Genomic DNA, 16235 nt, shown 5'->3' on the forward strand with positions numbered 1-16235 from the left:
GAGTGCTTAGGAAGGAGGCATGTTTGCTGTAAGCAAGACAGACACGTGAACATTCAGGGAGCCCTCCCCACCACATGATGGAAGGACAGGGCTGGCTGCTAGGCACAGAAATGGAAGACTGTTACATGCAAGCAGGTACAACACAGTTTGCAGGTGCTCCTGAAGGTCTCGTGCAGCTTGGGGGACACAGGTAGACCAGCATGTGTCTATGCTTTCTGGCCAGAGAAGAAAGCTATAAACTGTACTTCATGTCTTTACAATTACAGAATCACTCTATCAGCTGATTTTTAACTGAGAAGGAGCAGTGGTTAAGAGAACTGGCTTCTAAATTTAGTTTGGTCACACGTTCCATGCTTTCAGGCACAAACAACGGACTGAAAGTAACTTCAGTAGATACTCTTTAATGCGTGCTTTTTTGGGTTAATGCACCAGCTCTTTCAAATGCTGTAATGAATGCCATTAGCAATCCATTTTATACATGAACAAATTAGATTTTAACAAATGGGAAGTGACAAGGCCAGAATGGGCATCGTGGAATGAACCTTCACGCCACACCCATCCCCCAACTCACGTGTCAAAGCCGAAGCCCAAGTGGGGCAGGGTTAGTGAGAGGGACTTGATGGTGGTAAGTAAAACCAAATAAAGTCATGGGAGGGGGGGAGGGGATCTAATACAGTGTCCTCGTAGATACCAGAGAGCTAGTCCACCCCCACCTCTCTCTGCCGTGTGAGGACACCATGAGAATACAGCCATCTTCAAGGCAGGAGGAACCTTTATCAGGAACCGGAGTGACCTGCACTGGGATTCAAATTCTCAGCTTCCTAGATATCTGTTATTTAAGCTGCCCAATATCAAAATAAAAAATGTTTTCCATCCAGGAATGTTGTACAGTTGCCCAGGCTTAGAGCCGAGAGGCGGAACTCAGGCAAAGTGACCCTTCGCTACCACCGCCACCTCCATTTCCAGCCCCTTGCACTAAATCTATACCCAATTGATTCCTTGATGAGTGTTATTACCAGAACAATTCAGGATGGAGAGGCACTTCAGTATGTCAGGACGGGGCCATGATTCTCCGGTCTCCCTCTAGACTCTGACCAGAGGCGCTCTAGTAGGGTTCCTTGCACAGGCTGGTGAGAAGTGTGCCTTTGCGCCCTCTAGTGGCCATCCTACTCTCAGGCAGCAGGCGCCCTAAACCTAGTGTTAGGTAGAGGCTGTCTGAAGACTACTTCATCAGGGGCTTTCAGGATTCCTGTGTTAGTTTACTTTCCACCTCTTCTGTTGGTGGAAATCAAAGCAAACCACAGAATTTTAGGTGACTTCTGAACAAAGGCATAAAGATCTCTGTGCATCAGATGAACCACAACACTTTTTGTGGAGAGGATTTTCTTAGTGATGCTGAGGCTGGCACCCAGGGCCTGTGGACACCAGGCAAGTGCTCTAGCACTGAGCCACAGCCACAGTCCAGAAGACACGGTTTGAAGCCATAGTGACATGATGCGAAATGGGTTAAACCAGAGAAAAACGCTGTGGGGTGTTTAAAAGTGACCTAATGTCTTCTGTTTAAAACAAAATCATCGATGTCATTTAGAGCTGGAAGGAGCGTAATCAAATGTGAGCTAAAATTCTCCATCGTGAGTGAGAAAAGAGACCTTAGAAGGAAAATTGCAAGGAAAGGGACCCAGATATCATGTCTCTACGTTTAGAGAAAAAACCCTGGTGTGTACACATGTGTGTATGTTACATGCAGAGTGTACAACTGTGTGTGTGTGTTTGTGCCTTTTCTGATCCTCTCGAGAAAGTCTTTCGCCGAGTCTGAAGTTAGGCAGGCAGTCGACAAGCCCCAAACTCCACTGCACACAGTACCTGGGTTACAGGTGCGTGTGTGCATGCAGCCCCCTGGCTCTCTCCACCCCACACAGTACTGGGCCCACAAGCTTGCATGCAGCCCCCTGGCTTTTAGAGTGGGTGCAGGGATTACACTTGTGTCCTCATGCTTGTGCAGGAAATATGTTTTATCCAGTGAGACGTCTCCGCAGTCCAAGAACAGAAACGTTGAGCCCACTTTACTCGGAGGACAAGGAGAGAAAACTGTAGCCGTGGTTCACTGTGGTTCCTCTGGGATGGTGGTAACCATGCTGACAGAGGCAGGAAATTGTGGCTGTTCTACCTGCTACTTCACAGTTATCACTTCCACAGAAAGGAACGCTTTCCGACAAAAAAAATCCCCTGAACTCCTCTTCTTCCCAGTTTTGCCAGCTTGTTGCTCAAAATAACCCATGGAATAAATAGGCCCTTCTAGAGGCAGTGTATAAAGTAACCACTGTAACAAAAGCCCAAGGCTTATCGGCCACACTGCAGGCTGACTACCAAGCGCAGGGCAAAATTATGGAAGAGTCAGAGAAACTGGACAACGGCTTCTGTTGTCCCATCTTCCTCTCTGCTTTGGTTCCGGTATGTGACCATGCGATGTCCCTTCACTGCGCTGGGATCTCGTGCCATGTAGGACTCCCTTCAGTTTCCTAACAGGCCGTTAGTCTACGGGTCTCTATATTTCTCTGGCTGATGTGAAAAGAACTTAGGACAGTTAAAGCATCAGTGGTGGCTAACAGAAGTCAGAAGTGCCAGAGAAGCAGTTAGCAGCGACATTCGAAGAGCTCCAAAGCCACGGGCTGTACAGGGAGACGGGCCGCATGCTGGAATCCAGGTTACAAGAAGCACAAGACAAACGAAGCACAACCAAGCACCAGCTGACCTGAGCAAGAGATGCATGCTGTACTGAACACAGACAACAGAAGAGGGAGCTTCTGCCCTGAGACAGACTACCGGAAGAGGATAGCTGACCTCAAATAGAGAAATCTCTGCACGAGCCAGGAAGACATACATTGTTCTGTGTGGCTCCAGAGAGCAGGAAATCGGAACCAACATGTAGCAGTCTCTAGGAGGGAGACTTCAAGTCAAACTAAAGAAAAAGGTCTTTCTGACCATGGGAGTCCCTGCTAGTGAAGTGAGTCACTTCAAGAGTGTTTAAGCCGGAATCGGACAAGGATCCGCTGGTAAAGCTAAGGGGGGGGGGGGATTGCTGCCCACAGTGGGAGGATGGACTCAGTTAACTCAGCCAGAGGTCAGGCAAGAGCAGCTTACCTGGCAGAGGGAAATGTTTGCATAGGGCTTTGCCTGGGCTTCCAAGCATGCCTTGGCTTCTCTCTTATCTCCGTGCACCAGCAGGATTGGTTTCTTCCTGAAAAGAGATCGGAAATATTTAAAATGCATTGTTCACAAAGCTGGCTTCTTGCTTCATGGAGGAACAAAAGCCGCCTGGTCCCTGCCGTTTGTTTCAGACCTTTGCGGCTAACATCAGGTGACTATCAGTGCTCATGCGTGAGTTCCCAAGCCTGGCCAACTGTGATACAGGAGAGTTACAGCTCAAAATTCTTGAGTATTAGTCTTCCTTGGTTCAAAAGAGCACAGAGGGTTCTGTGCTCTTGTTTCAGATGGTGCCTACTAAAGACATGGGCTGGCGAGATGGGTCAGAGGTGCTGCCGACAAGGCTGATGACCTCAGCTTGATGCCTGGAACCCACATGGTGGAGAGAACCAACTTCTACAACTTGTCCTTTAACCAGTGTATTTTACCATGTGAATATCCACACATACACATGCTCTCACACACAAAATAAATAAATGAGAATTAGTAAAAAAATTTTCCTGTATAGTGATGTTGATGTCTCCTTTCCTCCTTGTCATAAACCAATAATAGTTTTATATTTCCCCCTGCACCTATTCACCAAGCATTTATTACATGCTCTATGTACTGTGCAAGATCTAGGGCACAAAAGTGAACAGTCCCAAGTCCCCCAGCAAGGTGCAAACTTGCTAACCAGTAATTATGGCAAATTCTAAAGACTATACAATGCTCTTTAGGAAAACATTAAAAAGGCTTTTTCTGTTTAGTTATTTTGAGACAGGGTCTTGAAACGTAGTGCAGGTTGGCCTTAACTCGATGTGCTACCCAAATTAGCCTCAAATTCTGTAGTTCTCTTCTATAGCCTCCCCAGGGCTGGAATACAGATACAAACCACCATGCCTGGCTTTAAAAGGGCTTTTAAGTGACATTCCATGTTCTTCAGCTAATCCTTAGACATCAATGTATCTTTACAAGTCCTCCCCAAATGAGAAAAATAGGAATTTTCTCCAGTAAGCACCCAAGCAAGGTAAACAACGGTGGCCACACTTATGTTATACTGCAGAAGGCACAAAGGACAACATTGAACTGACAGCACCATAGGGTACGCCCATTCAGAGGTGCTGACTGACAGCACCACAGGGTACGCCCATTCAGAGGTGCTGACTGACAGCACCACAGGGTACACCCATTCAGAGGTGCTGACTGACAGCACCATAGGGTACGCCCATTCAGAGGTGCTGACAGCACCACAGGGTACGCCCATTCAGAGGCACCACAGGGTATACCCATTCAGAGGTGTTGACCGACAGCCACAGGGTACACCCATTCAGAGGTTCAGAGGTGCTATCTGACTGCCTCATGCCCATGCTAGCTTTGCTCCAGCAGGACTGGCATTCAAATTGATGGCACACGGGAGGACACAAGCATTCCCAATGCTTTCCCACTTAGAAGGGGGCAGTGCAGCTAGCAAACCATATGGAGAGAAATGTGAGAAATATTTGTGTTCTCGGGTCACATGTCATTCAAATATCAGAACACTAAGCATTAAGGACAGATGCTGGCGTGCTCATTCGGATTACTTCAGATTGCTTGTTCCTGGACTCCTGAAGGTCAACATTGGACACAGTGAGATGCAGACCCTCACTGCCTGCAGCGGTGAAAAAGCTCTACAATCTAATTCTGGATGCTTCTTGAAGTCACCATACCATTCAGGTCATTCTTAAGCCTTGTAGTATCTTCATGACTTCCCAAGATGCATCTGCTAACAAGGGGGTAGAGAGGAGGACTGCATCCCTTGACTTTGCTAGAGTGCTGTAACCAAGTGCCACAGCCCAAATGGCTTAGGTCACAAAGATCTGACAGCAGGAAGCCTGAGGTCTGGTGCCAGCAGCCTGACTCCTGCAGGGGACTGAGGAAGAACCTGGGTCAGCTGACTCTGGCTTCAGGGGGCCTCAAGCATGGCTTGGCTTACAGATGACATTCTCCTTGTGACTTCAGTTTTCCCTGTCGCCGTGTCCAACCACTTCCTTTTTATAAGGTGCCAGCATGCTGGATTAGTGGCCACCCAGGGAACTCATTTCAACTTGACCAATGATTTCTGGGACGACTTGACCTATACATGTAGTTAGACGTGGAGGTACTGAGACGTAGAAATCCAAAAGATCGAGGCACTAAAGACACGATAGCCCACACCTGGTCAATACTGTGGGAAGGTGACATCTGATTTCAAGATTCTTGAGAAGCAAAGGGAAAAAGACCGGAAAGCAACAGTGTGGGGTTCAGGGACCGCTGCCAAGAAGAGCTGGGGGCAAGCGCCAAATTACTCCCACGTAGCAGTCTCTCTCCTGAGCGAAACCCTGATTTCAAGGTGGACTCAGTTAGCACACTACATATCTAGCCTTAGACATGGCTCGTGTCACGTGAATGAGCTCTGTTCCACAAAACAGAAGCTACTCGGGAGCAGCCAGAACAGCGCAGAGTGGCAAGCATGGAATATGAGCTCCCTCCTTTTTATCCTCCTTCCTGCTATCTGGAAAAGAGACAAGTGGACTGGACCTTAGGTTGTCATCCGGGACCAGGAGGTGACTCTGGAGACTGAAGTCAAACCCCAGGAGGGAAGGACAGAATGACAGAAAAGGTGGGTAGTTAAGTCACAGAAAAAACTCTGGCAGTCTCTATCTATGCCACAGATAACCACTATTTGTGGAGGTTAGACTGCAAAGAATTTATCTTCTTTTTTTATAATTTAAGCTACTGTTATTCTGTTTTCTATTAATATGCAATCACAGCAAATGTTCTTTTCTACAACCAAATACAAGCCCTTCGAGTGGCAAAGCTGAGGGAGAAATCTCCACATTTTACACTAACGCCAGAGGTCTCCACAATGATGTGTTAAATGCACCGAGGTCTTGAAGGTGGCATTCTTTCTTGTTGTGTCTTCCTCCATCCTACTTACTGCTAGGGGATTCTGCGCAAATCTGTGTTACAAACACAAATGGCCGTGTGTCACATGCAGGGCTACATTTGCTTGGTCTGTATTGCTTCACAGGAGGCTGAAGAATTGCCAGAGGCAGCAATGAAAGCCTGGCAGCACCACAGCTTGGGTAAGAGATGGTCACAGTCCCCATTCTTAACTCCACATACAGTCCTGGAAGAATCATTTGGGTTGGCACAAAAAGACCATTAGAAAAGAATAGCTCTGATGTGCTGAGCCCAGCGTGGCATGTGGGCAATGTCTGGGCACACGAACATATCTAGCTACCACACAGAGACAACTGTTTCCTTGAGTTGGAATTTGTCCTTTTCTACTTCTGGAAAGAGCAAAATGGAAAATACTAAGTCTATGAAAAGAATGTGTGTGATGAAATAGGTAAAAAGCGTTTTCAAGCAGAGGCTGTAACTCATTTGGTAAGTGTAAACATGAAGACCGGAGTTGGATTTCCAGAACCTGTGAAAAAGATGCCATGATGTGGGATTCCCCTTTATATGCTGTGAATATGTTTTATTACCATTGGTTAATAAAGAAGCTATTTGGCCTGTGGCAGGGAAAAATAGAACAAGGCAGGAAAACTAAACTGAATGCTGGGAGGAAGAAGGTGGAGACACCATGTAGCTGCTGAAGGAGACAGATGCCAGAACCTTACTGGTAAACCACGAGCCTGTGGCAATACATAGAATAATAGAAATGGGTTAATTTAAGATGTAATAGTCAGTTAATAAGAAGCCTAAGCTAGTAGGCCAAGCAGTGTTGCAATTAATATAGCTTCTGTGTGATTATTTTGGGTCTGGGCAGCTGGGAAATGAACAAGTAGTCTCCACCTACAATGCCAGGCATAGTGGTGCACACACTTGTAATCTATAGCTGGGGAGGTGGATATAGATAGGTCCCTTGGGCTGGACCAGAAAAAAAAACAAACAAAAAAACCTGTTTCAAAACCAGACTAAAATATAAAAGAAGAGAGGAGGAGATGACTCCTGAAAAATACTGAAGCCTAGACACACACACACACACACACACACACACACACACACACACTCCCCCTCCAAAAGTTAAATGAATAAAATGCTGTTCTCACAAAATAAATGTTTTCTGTTTACAACAACGTCATGTGAAATATGGGGAGATGGGTGTCTAGTCTGAGAGCTGCAAATCTCGCATCCTACCGTACTATTTGCACTCTGGCATCAAGGAACTCACCTGAATTCTGGTGGGTACTGCTTTATGAGCCAGTCCACGTCGAAGCAGTAGTTAAACTAGACGGGGCGAAAAAGAAAAGTCAGGCACAGGTATGTTCATAAGAACTGTTGTCAAACAGTTTCTAAAGCAACCACGTGCTACAGTGTTCATAGATCTAGACAGGTATGCTGCAATATGTAAGAGTAACCCCAAATTTCACCTTGAAGAACACTTGGTTAAAGGAATCTGCATAAATGGAGTCAAATGCCCAAAACAGGTTCTATGGACACTATCTGCGCGTACTTCGGCGATATTTCTATTTGTCCTACATTATTTCTAGTAGTCCAGGAGGTGTCAGAGACCAAGATCCCAGGCCTTTTAGGAAGGCCATTTCCTCCTAGCACAACTTATCAGTTAACCTGGAACACTCTGACCTGTTCGTAACTAGTACCCACTGAGCACAACTCTACAAGCGTTTTATTTATGAGGAAGCCTCCTCTTTATGCCTGGCCAATCCTGGGCCCAGGACCTCAAGTCTACCTGAGAGAGAATGCACGGACACAGCTCATTCGGTTCTATCTAGAGACCAGGACCCCATCATACAGGAAGGTGGTGCCTCTGCTTGCTTCAGGAATAAGATCCCCCCCTTTTTTTTTCTGACTAGTCCTTGAGCTTTTAGACCGTTAGGATGACTTGTCAGCACCAAGGGACCAGCTCAGTGAGGCAAGAGCCCTGAACATGCAGAAGTAGTCACCAATTCTGCTGACTGCTTTTTGGTCAGCACAGAACATCCATTTTTCTGAGGCAACTCAAACTTGACTTGGTCTTCACCATGTCACCCCAGGGGGCTGCACCAGCAAACCACGAGGTTGGAGGTATTTCTCTCTTTCAGGTGGGAATATGAAGTGACTTTTTGGACAGTCCTTGTGGCCAGGTCAAGAGTCAGGTATTTTCCTTTGAGCGGCCTCTGTGCTCTATGCTGATGGGGCTTAGGTGAGAAATGCCATGCATAGATTCCACAACATGGATTCCAGGCTCTAGGCAGATGCCAGCTTAGGGGCCACTGTATAGGACCGAGAAGCCCATCTCCCCTCACATATCTCTCCTCACCCAAAGAAAAGACAATTTACCATAAACTCACCTGAGCTGAAGAGACAAGTGTTCCAAACAGAGGGGATAAAATATCTACAAAGACAAAACAAATGGATTCTCAGATAAAAACCCTCTATATAACGACCACGTTCAGCAGCCAGTGACAATCAAGAAAAGAGTAAACTGAAAAGCTAATACGAGGCTAGGTTGTAATATTCCGAAAAACCCACAAAAATATTTTTATACGACTTAATATTTATTACATTCTTTGAGAAAGTAGAATGTAAAAGTAAAATCTAAAACTTAAGTCCTGGATGACTGCCTAATTTTGGGCTCTGTTGATGCGTCATTCATGACTCCCATTCTTCTTCCTGGACCTCTGAATCTTTACCTCCCACCGTTCCATCTACACTCACAATGGTGCCCCCTTGTAGTCAGAGAGTACTTGCTTCCCAAACAGGACACTCACATCCTTGGTACCGTAAGTCACCTCTGGGACATCCCATGTGGTTCCCCTCAAGACTGACTCTGGACAGATTAGGAAGGGTGATGTTCATTAACTACACCACGATCACCAACATCTTCTACTTGTATAAGACTTCTGAGGGAACAAACACCATTCTCAGCATTGAATGAATGAACTCAATCCCCCAAGAGTTTTGAGGTCAAGTGTTACTCTTCCTTTGTGGAAAAGGAGCATCTCAGAAGGATGCTGTGTGTGACCACCCAGCTGCAAGAGTCAGAGAGCTAAGCTTTGACCCAGGATGTCCGGCTCTTGGTTGCTGGTACCTACTGAGTTGCTTCTGAGAAGGAAGTGAACTAGTTCATTTATTTGACAGTCACTGGGTGCTTCCTGTACTCTAGACTTTGGGCCAGATGTGGGGGTACAAAGAGATTGAAAGAACAAACTGACTAGCAGGAAAGCTCCTCCTCATTTCAAGACCAGCGGAGTTAGAAGATAAGTTGCAAAACCGTCTTCCAGCTGCCCCCTCCCCATATCTGCACCTCTAACTTTTTTAAACTTTGCCCATTTCCAGGGTCCACTCGAAGGCCCCTGTCCTCCATGAGATTTAAGGGAACCTACAATTATGGCTAGTGTTAGCAGGATACCTCAAACAGCACGGATTTAGATACAAGAAGAACTAGATTCAAGAGTGGTTCTACCATTTAACAGCTCTGTGACCTTGGGTAAGTGATTTAACTCTTCTGAACTGCAGATCTGTCACAAGTCCAATGACACCTGATCATCTTATTAGGCTGTTCTGACAATTAGAGTATATGTAAATCCCTCGTGATGGCAACTCCCCCTCCTTAAATCTTGCTGCTGAGAGCAAGTTGTTACTATTGTATTTCATAGAGCAGTCTTTCCATACTACTCCACTGCTTCCACCCACCATTATCTTATAGATCTCAGGGTACCCACAGAAGACATGCTCAAAAATTTGTAGAGCTGGACTTACTGCTATAAAATTAAGCCCACCAACATGTATACACCATACAGGAGAATATAGGGTACTAGCATGCATTTGATAAGAAAAACTACATGGAGAATAAACAATCTATGCCGTGAGTATGAGCCAGGAGAAACATTAATGTGACAGGATGTTTATTGCATCTGTCTGCCATACGAATACAGGAGGTGCTCACGTCACATACCTACTCTGTTCTGGACCCTCATCCCACACTGTCTCACCCGTAGCACAGATGAGTGGCCAAGAGGGAGTCTGTGCAGAAAACCACTAGCGACCATTCTCTGCCTCATACCTGAAGCATCTACCTGCATACGACAGGACTCATTTCTGCTTCACGGTCCTAGGAACCCAAACCAACTTTCAAGGCTCTCAAACATCACCAGGCATTCTGAGTCCCTGGAGGCTTAGAGAAAGCACAGGTGGCAGGCCCAGACCCCTGAGAGTTTGACTTGAGGAATCTAAGATAGAGATGAGAACTGGCATTTCCAAGGTCCAGGTGATTCTGACACTGCTGGCCCAGGGACCATACGAAATCATCACGAAGCTTGTGACACTTAGTAGCGCCACCAGTCAGGTTTAGTCTTCACTTGAAAGTTAAACAATTCTCAGCACTGTGCCTAGCGTTACTAGGGGCTGAGTTACAGGGGCCTTGAGAAGAACCCTGTCTGCACTCAGGGTGAACACCCCTCCCCACCAGGAGTTAAGATGGGTTCTTAGAGGCCATTCTTGGCTGTGCTTCCTTGTTTTACCAAGAGGGAAATGGCTCACCAGCTCCTGAGAGCCTTCGTGCTTACCCTTGATGTGGAGGGCCTTGGAGTTGTACTTTGCCTTAATCCCTGAGACTCTTGTGAGGTAAAATTGGAAGGGGTTCCTTGTATCCAGCATGTCCCAGATGTCCTGGCCTTCCCCTGAGGTCTCGTACTCATCCTCTGCCCTCTGGGACCCATGGCTGGCAGGAGGGCTGCGGTGGACAACTTGCTGGGCGGTAGGCATGCTGGGCGAGGAGGAACGTTTTTTCTCTTGGACTACCATATCCTTAGGCTGGTCGTGCTGTGTCTCTGGCTGCTGCTCGTCATCGCTGCTGGACAGACACCAGCCGAGACCTTCTGTGGCCTCAGTCTTCTGCCTCTTGGCGGGTAATGTTGAGTCTGCGTCGCTGAACTTCACAGGTGAGAGCTGTCTCTTGTGTGCAGCCTTGCGGGCCTCTGAGCAGGCGTACACGGGCCCTTTCACTGCTCCCTGCCCATCCTGGGGGACGGACGATGTGGACGGCTTGTCAGGTCTGGGCTCTTCATGCTCACTTTCATCACTACTTGATATTGTCCACTTCCCGTAGCTGCTTTCCTGGGTCATTATACTTCTGAAAAGGAATGATGGAGGCATTATTTTCTACGCAGTAGTCAACTGGCAATGTAACTTTACTGCTCTCAAATGCCTGGTCAGATGAAAGACAGGCAGGACTTCTGTCCCGAGGCTGAGCTTCTTTCTCTAGTACCCGGATCTCTTACATGGGGCTGACAGACTAAAGGGCGCATCCTGGGCATCTTCTTCCTGCTGTCTTTCTACCTAGACCTTGGTCTTAGAAACCCTGGGAAGGGAGGTAAGGCTAAGGCCATCTTAAGAAACTTTTAAGAATAATTATGACCATGCTCATTTTCATTTTATTTTGTTTTTTTGGGGGGGAGGGGCTAAACTTAGCGCTTTGTGCTTGCTAGGCAAGCTCACCGCTAATTTAAAACAATTACTCTACTTGCTACTATACTGTGTATAGAAACAGCTATATGTTTGGGGGAGTGGTATGGTGTCTTGTGATGAGGAGGTCAGAGAATAACTTGCAGGAGTCTGTTCTCTCCTGCCACACGGAATCAGACTCAGGGATCAGACTCAGGTCATCAGGCTTGGTGACAAGCACCTTTACCCACCGGACCAATTCACTGGCTCAAATATAAATATGCATTTATTGGGGAAGGGGAGTGCAAATGGAGGTCAGCAAACAACTTAAGGGACAACTTCATCTCTCTCCCATGTGGGTCCCAGGGAATGAACACACCAGTCAAGCCTGGCAGCCAGCACCTTTACGTACTGTGCCAGCTCGCTGGCCCACATTCCAATTTTTTAAAGTAAAAGTGGAATTTACACATTTATCTTCATGTGTGTACAGGTGCCCACGGACTTCCATTTCCAAAGCCAGGGGCCTACATTAGCTTAGGTGAGCCTTCACGAGGAATGCCGAGTGACCACTTCTTCTGCGTGCACAATTTCCACACAATGAGGCCCCAGCTCATTTCAGATCACCATCCTACTGGCTGCGCTGTGACTCAAATGACTGCAACCTGCAGGCCGGGACTTGAACTGAAGCCAAACACTTTCAGTTTCCAGATCGCACAGTTGGTCTAATTTATACTCTCTTGCTCTCAGAAGAGCAAAATATAGGATAGATGGACTTTTGGTGTTGGCTACAAAATGCATTCAAGCTATGCAGCAAAGAGCTAAGTGGGTTTTCCCGCAGGTCCCTCACATGATGCCAGAACTCAGAGAAAACTAAATAAATGTTCAGAAATATGTGCTCCTGGGGCCTGGGCATCTGCAAGGCTTGTTTCACAGCTGAAGAGGATGCCTCATGGGTGGGGTAAACCAAGACAAAAAGAAGCAGTACTCCAAGGAACTTGACTTGCAACCCTCACCCACTGTAGTGTGAAGCGGCGGGGCTGTGTCCCGCCACCCGGCCACCGGCTAGCTTTACACCCGAAATAATTACACGGAAACTATATTCATTTAAATACTGCCTGGCCCATAGTTTCAGCCTCTTATTGGCTAATTCTCACATCTTCCTTTAACCCATATTTAGTAATCTGTGTAGCACCACGAGGTGTGGCTTACCAGGAGAGATCTTAACCTGCGTCCATTTCAGAGAGGAGAATCATGGTGACTCACTATGGCGACTGCCTGAAGCATCTCCCCAACTCTGCTTCCTTTTTCCCACAATTCTGTTCTGTCTATTCCGCCTACCTAATTTTCTGTCTCTTAAAGGGCCAAGGCAGTTTTCTTTATTAATAATGAAAGTAACACATAGACACTCCTCCATCAACCCACTAAAACCAAAAACCAAAAAAAAAAAAAAAAACCAAAACATCCCCACCTCCCCCCCAAACAAAACAACAACAAAAAGAAACATCCAACAAAGTCTCAGAAGTAGAAAAGTGTGATCTCCCAGTCAGGTTTTCAAGTGACAAACATGCACATTTCAAGCTAAAGAAACAAACAAAAAAATAGTTTTAAGGTATCCATCACGTTTCACAATTTCTCCCTTACCCAGCTTCGATCAATTCCAGCTGATTGACACAAGGTTTCTTCTGGAGTTACACTTTGCCAGGAGCTCTTCTACAGAGAACATACGACGTCCTTCATAGCTCACCGGTACACTTCATTCCAACTGTCCTGGACAGCACACACAGCCAAAGTGTGGGGGCTGCAGAAGGGGTGGGGTGATCTGCCCCTGCAGTAATAGATGACTCACATGTGTTCTGAATTCGAATCTGCTTTCTAAAAGGTTTGCTAGTTTCTATGAGAATGAGCCCAGCTTATTTCTAGAGACTGTGAGCACTCAGGTTAGGGTTTTTCCTAAACAGTTTCTGATCTACGCGGGTTAAGAAACCAGCTGTGGCTGGTGTACTGTGCCCTGGGCGACAGGAGACTTTACTGAAATCTCACACCCCTTATTCTAGACTCTAAGAGGTTGGTGGACAGAGCCCCTTAAGCAGACTGATTTGCTCTGAAGGGACTACTTAATCCTATGAATTTAAAAGGACCACATGAATAAAAACCCTGGGTGAGAGTTCTAGCTTCCTTGAACTCTAAGCCAGTGTAGCAAGTGAAAGGAATTTGCTCAGGTCACTCCCAGACCAAGTTCTCAGCACAAAGGAGATTTCATTTGTCCCTGGGGGACAAAGTACTGCCTCTGGCTAGAGAAGAGACTAGACTGTGGCCTACAGATAAATGGTGGTTTTTAAAGGGAGAAAAGGAAAGCCCTAGTAAGGATGAGTTAGTTTGATTTGATTGGGCATGTTAATTAAGGTAACCAAAAGGGGGCTTTTGATTACTGGACTTCAATACTTTGATAGCTGGACCTTGGTGGTCAGACGCAGGAGGAGGATGTGGCAAATAAGGGAACAGACCTTGGTGGCTACCTTAGGAATGTAATCTAACAGCTTTGCAAAACAGGGAAATGGGGGAAGGGGAATGCCTGCCAGAGCCACGTTTGCCACGTTAGGGCCTGCTAGGTCCCTTCCACAAGGAATTTAGTAAGAAAATCTTCAAATAAGAGTTCTCAGGCTGGGTGTGGTGGCTCACACCCTATAGTCTCAAATCTGTGGCAAAAGGATCTTGAGTGTCTAGCCTGGGCAACGTAGCAACTGTGAGGCTAGCAAGAGCTACACAGAAAGACGGTTTCCAAAACTAAGTCAACAGAATTCTTCTTTAAAAAAATTATGTGAATGCCTGTGTCTACAATGAGTGTAGGTTCCCTCAGGCAGCTGGAAGAGGGCCTGGGATCCCTCTAGAATCAGTTATAAGGTTATAGGTGGTTGTAAATTACCCTGACATGGATGCTGGGAACCGAGGTCAGGTCTCTAAGGAGCAGTATGTACTCTTGACTGCTGAGCCATTCCTCTAGTAACCCTCCTGCCCCTTTTAACCTGAGTGGGTTGCCAGATGCATCTATTTCAGTGGCAGAGACTGGAGATTGCAAGGGCAGTCATAGCAGATAGCCGGGGGGGGGGGGGTGTCAGCGGCTATCCAGTTTAGCCTCCCTGGGGAGTATCAAGCCAGTGAAGCCAAACAGCCAAAAACCAAGAACCACAAACACAGCCACCTGTATCTGCTGCTTTATTAACAACAGCAAGGTAATGGACTCAGCTTAGACACCCATTTGTAGGTGAATGGCTAATGAGAGTGTTCAGCTGTAAAGAAAAATAAAATTATGAAAATTTCAGGGCAATGGATTGCAGTGATATTTCATTTGTATTTTAATAAATAAAGCTTGCTTGAAGACCAGAATGCAAAACAGCCATAGAAGCCAGGCAGTGGCGGTGCACAACTTTAATCCCAGCACTAGAGAGGAATATAAGGTGGGATGAGACAGAAACTCGCTCTTTCAGTCTGAAGATATCATAGAGGTAAGAGCTCTCTAGCAGCTTGGCTGCTTTTCTGATATTCAGGTTGAACCTCAATATCCTTCTCTGGGTTTTTATTATGCGTGCTATAATGGATAGATCTGGAAAATATTATATTAAATGAGGTGACTCACTCTGAAAAAATAAAAAAAAAAACATGTGTTCTCTCATATGAATATAGGTTTGTGTGTGCGTGCGCGCGTGTGTGCGCGTGTGTGTGTGTGCATGTGTGCGTGCGTGTGCGTGTGTGTGTGTGTGTGTGTGTGTATAAATGGATGCAAATGTCAGTGAGACCCAAACACCTAGAAAGGATATGAAGAGATGGTAACAGATGCTGAGGAAACATGGGGGGGGGAGCACATGCCTCCTGAAATCAAAGAGGAGGCAGGAACGGAACAGGGAAGGATGAGGTGGGGCAGATCTACTAAAAACACACTTCATAAATGACATGATACTTTGTACGCTAATTTAAATTTCTTTTCTTTTTTCTTTTTTTTTTTTTTGATTTTTCGAGACAGGGTTTCCCTGTAGTTTCTAGAGCCTGTCCTGGAACTAGCTCTTGTAGACCAGGCTGGCCTCGAACTCAGAGATCCGCCTGCCTCTGCCTCCCGAGTGCTGGGATTAAAGGCGTGCGCTACCACCGCCCGGCTAAATTTCTTAATTAAAATTCAAAAACCCCAAACAAATAAAGGCAGCCTGTGTAACGAGGTTGTCTTTTGGCCTCCACATGCACATGTGTACCACCCATAGACACATGAATACATACAATAACACACACACACACAACTAAAAACAAAACAGAGCCTTCAAAGTACTCAGGATGAGCTGCGGACTCCATCCCCAGACTGCTCAAAATAAAAACATGAAGGAAATTAAGTACTGGGACTTTCTCTCTACATTTATTCTCCATTCTAAAGCAAAGAGCAGGTCTCAGACCCCCTTGAGTCTTGTCCAGATCTGCTGTGAACACCCACTCTTCCTGCCCCTGCTTCTCCAGTGCTGGGATTAAAGATGTGCACCACCAAACCCTTTCCAATATATGAAATATTTCACCAATTTGTGTCACCCTGGCACAGATGCCATGCCGATCTTTATCATTTACATGTTGGCTGCTGCAAGGAGCACAGTTTGCAAAGACAT

General features: G+C 46.2%; 1 protein-coding gene across 4 annotated transcripts in view; it reads right to left on the minus strand.

The window, feature by feature from the left end:
- Positions 1-16235, minus strand: part of Tdp1 (tyrosyl-DNA phosphodiesterase 1) — a 77279-nt gene that overhangs the window by 58229 nt on the left and 2815 nt on the right. For 3 of the 4 annotated variants that reach the window (XR_005286247.1, XM_038337360.1, XM_038337361.1), the window contains exons 2-5: positions 10719-11284; positions 8502-8545; positions 7382-7437; positions 3142-3238 (exon numbers count right to left, since the gene is read on the minus strand). Coding sequence is in view for 3 of the 4 variants with exons in the window: in XM_038337360.1 (XP_038193288.1) it covers positions 3142-3238; positions 7382-7437; positions 8502-8545; positions 10719-11277 (756 nt within the window). In the remaining variant the exon portion in view is untranslated. Of the gene's footprint in view, positions 1-3141; positions 3239-7381; positions 7438-8501; positions 8546-10718; positions 11285-13236; positions 13421-16235 lie in introns of all 4 variants that reach the window. The other variant, XM_038337359.1, reaches the window with a different exon arrangement.

This window comes from Arvicola amphibius, chromosome 7 (assembly GCF_903992535.2).
Source record: "Arvicola amphibius chromosome 7, mArvAmp1.2, whole genome shotgun sequence".
NCBI classification, from domain to species: Eukaryota; Metazoa; Chordata; class Mammalia; order Rodentia; family Cricetidae; genus Arvicola; species Arvicola amphibius.